The sequence below is a fragment of the Trifolium pratense genome, linkage group LG7 (assembly GCF_020283565.1).
Source record: "Trifolium pratense cultivar HEN17-A07 linkage group LG7, ARS_RC_1.1, whole genome shotgun sequence".
NCBI lineage: Eukaryota > Viridiplantae > Streptophyta > Magnoliopsida > Fabales > Fabaceae > Trifolium > Trifolium pratense.
The window spans coordinates 6934415-6942306 of NC_060065.1; the positions used below are offsets into that span (position 1 = coordinate 6934415).

At 33.4% G+C, this 7892-nt stretch overlaps 1 protein-coding gene across 1 annotated transcript; it reads left to right on the forward strand.

The window, feature by feature from the left end:
• The first annotated feature begins 927 nt into the window (after nt 1-927).
• LOC123895753 (U-box domain-containing protein 52-like) lies at nt 928-4108 on the forward strand. The gene is made up of 8 exons (XM_045946243.1): nt 928-999; nt 1201-1347; nt 1449-1570; nt 1658-1858; nt 1943-2216; nt 2375-2476; nt 2712-3140; nt 3281-4108. The coding sequence occupies exons 1-8, from the start codon at nt 928-930 to the stop codon at nt 4031-4033; spliced, it is 2100 nt and encodes a 699-aa protein (XP_045802199.1). The 3' UTR covers nt 4034-4108.
• The last annotated feature ends 3784 nt before the right edge of the window (nt 4109-7892 follow it).

A 7892-nucleotide genomic window follows, 5' to 3' on the forward strand; every position in this document is an offset into this window, starting at 1 on the left:
AGACTACTTTCTCTCCCTCTTTTGTTTTCTCACCTCTTTCCCTTCAAACTCTCAGAACAAAAATTTAATGTATTTTGTCTTGTAAAAACTCACTCTAACACTTAAGTCAAAAATGTATCCGATAAGTAACAATGATTTAGGACATTTGGACATATTTATATTAGGTCAAAGTCACATATATATATATATATATATATATATATATATATATATATATATATATATATATATATATATATATATATATACACATGATTGTCGTATATTATGGGTGAAAAAGAACACTATTTTAATTACCTTTCAACCGATGAGCCTATTTTATGATTTCAATGAAGATGCAATGACGGTATAAAATAATTTTATATCATCATAAGAGTACTTCATATTGTTATATAAGTGTCTATTATAACTGCTTTTCAAAAATAATTACTAAATACTCGACAAAAGCTTAAATTTTTATGTAAGCTTATAATTATTTTGCATCCATTGAGGCCAATCACTCTCAATATAACTTATAAGAGTGTCAAGGAATGTTGAGTTACTCTAACTGTACAAAGGAAAAGATAAGTCTTGCAAAAAAATTTGAAATTTATTCCAAAGTAATTGGAGGTTTAAGTTTAATTGAGGCAGGTCAATGTTTGGTCAAAATGAGAAATGTCTAAATTAAACTAAAAAAAAACGAACGGTATAGAACACGACACAATGAAAATGTTAGTTAGTGTTGCCATCATCAATTTTCATGTTCCCATGCATGGGGTTTCTGTTTCACCTCCATCTTCATTTAATTTTTTTTCTTTTTTTTTCCTCTTTTGTTTTCTCTAGAGTGCCACCGGAAACCCGCGGTACCGGTGGCCTCATTCTCACGTTCACAAAATATAACAACGTTGAATCAATATGTCTCTTCAACAGCCACAACAAAACATAACAATGGTGGCTGTTGACAAAGACAAGAACAGTTCTTATGCCTTTCGTTGGGCAATTAGACATCTTGATAATCCTGTAATTTTTGCTGTTCATGTTAAAAACAAAAATTTACATAACCGTAGGTACCTTCTTACCTTAATGATTATTAAAATTTGATGTAGTTAGTGATTAATTTGATCTATGTTCTTTATTGATATGGTTACATTGTACTTTTTAAAAAAAATTGGGAAAGAAAAAATTATTATTAATTAAATCATTTTACATATGTCTAATTAGGGATTTGAACCGCGTCTCTCGTGGTTACAAAGTCAGACTAATATGGTTACATTGTTGAACGCAGAGGGCACACTTGTTTTTGAACCCGATGAAGAGGATGTAGCAAATGTTTTCGGTAACTTACGTGGATTGTGTCAACGTAAAGTTGTAAGTAATTTAATTTAAATTAGTTATATGATTGAAATATATCAATAAAGTTTAATTTAAGCATAATTGGTTTTGCATTTGGTTGATTTTGGCGAATTTAGGTCACCGTGAAAGAAGCTGTAGTCGATGATAATGATGTTGTGAAAGGATTATTAGATTTTGCAAACAAAAATCTTGTACATAGTATTGTCATTGGTGCATCCACCAAGAATCATTTACCAAGGTATATTTCTTATACCTTGTGAATTTGTGTTATTGTATACATATGTACATTTTTATTTATGTTAATGATCATTGATGTTTGTGACAGTCTTAAAAAGTTTAAAGCATTTAATGATACACCAACAGCCATGATGAAATCAGCACCAGATTATTGTTCTGTATACGTAATTTCAAAATTGAAGATTGTGTCGGCTAGATCGGCGGTACGATCAATGGCGAATCAGACTAGTCCAATAAAACAACTACCTTTTCAAGTATCCTCACAGAGTGAATTTGAAGGTGGAATAAGGTGCTAAAAGTTTGAACCTTATATTATTAGCATATTCTGAACAATTTTTATTGAGATGATTAAAAAGGAGTGTTTGTGTAACAGGTCAATACTACCTAGAACCGGTGAAACTAATGAAGCATCAGAATCTAGGTCTTTTGACAGCATTGTTGGTACAGTAAAAGGAACGGCGCGTGAGAGGCCAAGGAGTGCAGGAAGCAATCAATCATTGGACAATATCGATCTACCGGGTGGTCGTGGACGACAATGGGCGTCAATGGATGAAAGAGAGATGGTGACGCTTGCGCCAATTGTCGATGTAAATAGTGATTTGGATCTAATAGATTCCTATGGGACAAAGCCAACTAATCTTACCTCAGTAAGTGGAAAAGAAAAATAAGTTTCTGATGGCGAATTGTTACATTGGATTTTTAATTTAATTGTCTTGTAGAACAAGGAACATTCTTTGACCAAATGAACAGTTTAAAAATTATTAAGAATTTGACAGTTGAGTCTTTTACTTGATTACATTTACAGCAAGAACTTGAAGCTGAGATGAAAAGATTGAGGCGCGAACTGAAGCAAACTATGGACATGTACAGCTCAGCTTGCAAGCAAGCAATCTCAGCGAAAAATCAGGTGATGTGAATTATACAATAGTAACAAAATGTTTGAGAGCCAGTTTGTAATCTTCATTAAATCAAATACTAAGTAATTGTCAAAATCATAAATAAGTTTTATTATTGACCAAGACGTAGACAAAATTGGTCGAACTCCGTGATCAAACCTTGTGTGTTCTCTGTTTGCATTTTTATTCTAACAGTTCATCAAATTAAAGTTTTGAAATGGCTCATTAACATGGGATTCTTAACAGGCGGAACAAATTCGTCAATGGAAATTGGAAGGGGAAAAAAAGGCTGTGGAAGCCAGGTTGTCTCAAGAGGCAGCTCTTGCAATGGCGGAAAGGGAGAAGGCTAGAGCCAAAGCTGCATTGGAAGCAGCTGAGGAAGCCAAGAGGAAGGCTGAACAGGAGGTACAAAGAAGAAGGGAGGTAGAGATGAAGGCAAGGAAAGAGGCCGAAGAGAGGGATCGAGTATTAACCGCATTGGCTCAGAAGGATAATCGATATCGAAAATACACAATGCAGGAGATTGAAGTTGCTACTGAGAAATTCTCACTATCAAAGAAACTAGGTGAAGGTGGATATGGACCTGTGTTTAAAGGTCACCTTGATCATACCGCAGTTGCAATCAAGCTTTTAAATCCTGAAGCTTCTCAAGGAAGGAAGCAATTCCAACAAGAGGTAATGATACACTATTTAATATAAAATGTTGTTAAATAACGGCGCTATAGCCTATAACATTGTCGTGTAGGTGAATTTTAACAAACTGCTATTTATGCGATCTGTGATTGACAATATTGTTTCCCCTCTTACATTCACAGGTTGAGGTACTAAGTTGTATTAGACATCCAAATATGGTCCTCCTCCTCGGAGCATGTCCGGAGCATGGTTGTTTGGTGTATGAATTCATGGATAACGGTAGCTTAGAAGATAGATTATTTCGAAGACAAAACAGCAAGCCTCTATCATGGCAAAAAAGGTTCCAAATAGCAGCAGATATTGCAACGGCACTCCTTTTCCTTCACCAAACAAAGCCAGAGCCTATCGTGCACCGAGACCTTAAACCATCAAACATTCTTTTAGACAGGAATTACGTGAGTAAAATCAGCGATGTTGGCCTCGCGAGATTAGTCCCTCCTTCTGTAGCTGACAATGTGACACAATATTACATGACTTCGGCTGCTGGAACATTTTGTTATATTGATCCTGAGTATCAACAAACAGGAATATTAACAACACAATCAGATGTTTACTCATTGGGGATAATGCTACTACAGATAATCACAGCCAAACCTCCAATGGGACTTGCTCACCATGTTAAAAAGGCGGTCGAAAATGATCAAATCGAGGAGATTCTTGATCCTGTGGTGACTGATTGGCCGGTTGAAGCGGCTCTATCATTTGCTAAATTAGCATTGAGTTGTACAGAACTCAGCAAGAAAGATAGGCCAAGTCTTGCAACAGTTATATTGCCAGAGCTTAACAGGTTAAGAGACCTTGGAGATACTGATAATCATGTTTTTACTGATACTAAGAACAATTGCCATACGCCACGCCCTCCTATGGCTAACTGAAATCAACTGTAGGAGACAGTCGGTAGCAAGGCCGACCCTGTGCAAGGGCAACATGACCCTTCGCACAAGGCTTCAAAAATAGACCGGCCTAAAATTTTGGGTTTGTTTGATATTTCTAAAATATTTGTTGAAAATGTTAAGTATTAGTTAATTATGTAAAATGACACAATGTAGTCAATACCTAGTGATTGTATTATTTGTATAAAATGATGTGTGTGCTTGCGGATTCGAGTCTGTATTTCTTTTATTTAATGGACCAGTTTCTAATATTGTTTGAGAAAAGACAAAGATTTAATCATGCAAGCTATTGTTTTTCGGCTTCTATCTCCATATCAAGAACACAAATGAAGATGAAAATATGATTTATGTTTTTAATCTTTTTACTACATAACAAGACCTCAAGTCATTAATGATAATAGAAATAAAATTTAAATAAATAATATGTTTCCTAGTTAGTTTGGTTTGTATGTTTCCTCATCATGTAGAGAATGTTCCAAATACACCTGATGCAATTTAGATAATCAATTAATGTATTCTCAAATTCAGATGGAAAGCAAAAAGACTATAACTGTGAAATGCATAACATCATGTTTTCTAAGAGTTTAGAATTCATGAATGAAAACATGTTTTCTTGGATTTCAAAAGTTGGTTTCATGGGACTGGCTTTGTTAGCTACAGTTACCTCTGAAGACACCATCAGATTCAAGTGGTCTTTTCTGCATTATTGATTGTGTCACATGTCCAAAAATATGTTCACCACCCCCTCCTTCACTCCTCACACTAAAAACATCACATCCTCCACCATCTCTACCACCAACTCATTCGGCGTCACATTTTTCTCCTCAACCACCTTTGAAGCCATACAACAAAGCTCCTCCTTCAGGTCCATCACAGCCACAACCTACATTAATCTCAGGACCACATGACTTTTCATATCCATACTATTATTTTTATGCTTCAGGAGCTGCTTCTTCTATTTCAATTCATGCAACATTATTCGTCTTGTTATTGGCACTCCTACGTACATAATTGGTATTCTATTCTTAATAACTAGCACGAAATCTGTTGGGCATCACATCGACTATAAATAAGAAAAATATTGGATTCATTAATGCCATGCCTTAAAGTTTTGGGTTGAGATGTGACGTCTACTTCTCATGAAAAATCACATTTCATGTTTGAACTATAAATATTTAAAATACATATATGTTAATATATGTTTGTACCAAAAAAAATAAATATATGATGGTTATATTTCGAAGTATAGTTTTTATTGTGTATCCAGTTTGTAGAATTAATTTTTGCAGTCACATTTACATCTAATTTTTTCTTTTTACTTTTAAATGCATATCTTTTTTTTTTTTTTTATAAGATAAATGCATTTCTTTTTACTTTTAGGGGCGTTTGATCTGCTAAAAAACAATGAACTGGACTAGACAACTTTTGTTGTACACTGTTTGATTTGAAACTGATTACTGGACAAATTAGGTAGCAAGGGACAGAACAAGATTTTTTGTCTCTCACTAAACCATATGACAACTTTTTGTCTGCAGTACAACTATAAAAAAATACGAAAATACCCATTTCATTATCGAATATAAAAATATTATTGCCCTATATCTCTCCGGTACAGTTTTGTCATGTCATGTATTATCTTGTTCTGTCCTGTGTTGTTCTGTCCAGTTCTTACTGTTTTACAAATCAAACGCATAGCATGATGAGCATGCATGTTTTTATTTTATTTTTTACTTTCAACACCATTTTAATCTGGTTCGGATGTCAGTTTTGGTATCATGTGGTTCCAGCCCCCTCCCGATTACAGTTACGACGATCGAACTGTGGAGCATGCATGTGTTTTGTTGATTGTGAAATTTGTCTAATGATCGGTCAATTAAAATTATCAACTATTGGTCGAACCTAACCCCTACTTCTACCATACATATCCATCTCAAGAAGCCTCTAAAAACAAAGGACCACCCTAGCTATTGAATCCAACACGCTGGTCAAGTTGAAGTCTTATGTTCCATTTGTTAATTGTTCAATTGTCATAGAAAACGTAGAAAGAAACCTTTAGTAGTCATGGCATATGTTCTATATTTAGTTTATTATTTGCATTCAGTACTATATGTTGTATTTTAAGAATATATAATAACTTTATAATAATGTCTAAAAATCTTTCAGTGACTCAAGAGAGTAAAATTCTATCCATTTATATAATAATACAGATATAAGATCTCATTGCAATAGCACCTGCAAAATTTTGTGGTAGCCTTTGCATGCTTATCTAATTGTTAATAATTAAGGTAGTACTCCTCCATTGTTTTCTTCTGAGCGGGGGAGGGGACCTTTGCGGAGGGGACCAATTTTTTATTTTAGTGGTAAATCAAATCAAATATATTAATGAAAGAAGAGAAATTAATGCAAAAAGTGTAAAAGCATTATATGATAAGAAAATAAGGATGACAAAAAAAACTCAAACCCGAGAGACCCACCTGAACCCAAACCCAAGTCAACGGGGGAAACCCGATTTGACTGAGTTTGGGTTCGGGTGACACCCGATAATATGGATGTGAGTTTGGTATTAGTCAAACCCACACCCGAAACTCATACACCCACCCGAAATATTTTATAATTACCTAATTATCCTCATAGTCTCCCTCAATTTCCTTGGAAGACCTTAAATTTTAGTTGTAATTTAATTTCTTGAAAGTCTATGTTGTAATTTCTTGAAAGTCTATGTTTGAGTTTCCTTGGAAGACCTTAATTTTAGTTGTAATTTAATTCAAAGTTTATGTTGGAATTTAATTTCTTAAAGGGTAAATAGGGTTTTACCCCCTGCAAAATAAGTCAATTTTGCATTACCCCCTGCAAAAAAAAACTTGGGATTACCCCCTGCAATATTAAGATTCTCTCTTTTTACCCCCTGCTCGACAACTTGGCATAGAATCTTTATTTTTTATGAGGTGGCATGCATATGTGACATTTAATTTTTTTTTTAATTTGCACATGTCATTTTTTTTTTTTTGGTGATACACATGTCATTTTTATTATTAAATAAACTAAAAATTAAAAAAATAATAATAAATTCTTTTCTAATTTCCCCTTCATCCCTACCACAATAACTTTCATCATTCAACAAGAACAACAACATCAACACCACCAAGAACAACAACAACATCAACAAAATCATCAACACCACCAAGAACAACAATCCAAAAAGAACCCAATTTTTTTTCTTCCAAAAATCAATCTCGGTAAACCCAGAAACATAATCATAAATTTCTTTTGTTCTTCTATTCTTCATCCCTTTGTAACAACTCAATTTCTTCCTAACCCAAAAACATAATTCTTCTTCCCAATTCTTCATCCCATCAATTCAATCCCTAACCCATAAATTCAAAAACTCAGTTTCTGCCTTTATAGGAAATCCGGTTCCTAGTTCCTGCCTTTGTTCTTCATCAATCATTTGTTTCGACGAATTCGGCAGATTTCTAGGTTTTATTTTAGAGAAAAAGGATTCTGGGATTCTAAGTTTGTGTTAGAGAAAAAATAATTTTGGGTTTTGAGAAGAAGAATGAGAAGCAGAAAGATTTGTGTTATGTTACAGGAAAAGATTGTGAGTTTTTTTTTTTTTTTTTTGTTGTTGTTAGAAACAATGGATTAACATATCTTTTTGAATTAACATATTTTATTTTTAATAATTTTTTTTTACACAATATTTTTTATTTTTTTAAAAACTAATTAAGTGAAATTTTTAAAATTTTTGTCACCAATTTATTTAATAATAAAAATGACATGTGCAAATTAAAAAAATAAAAATGAAATAAATGCCACATATGCATGCCACCTCATAAAAAAT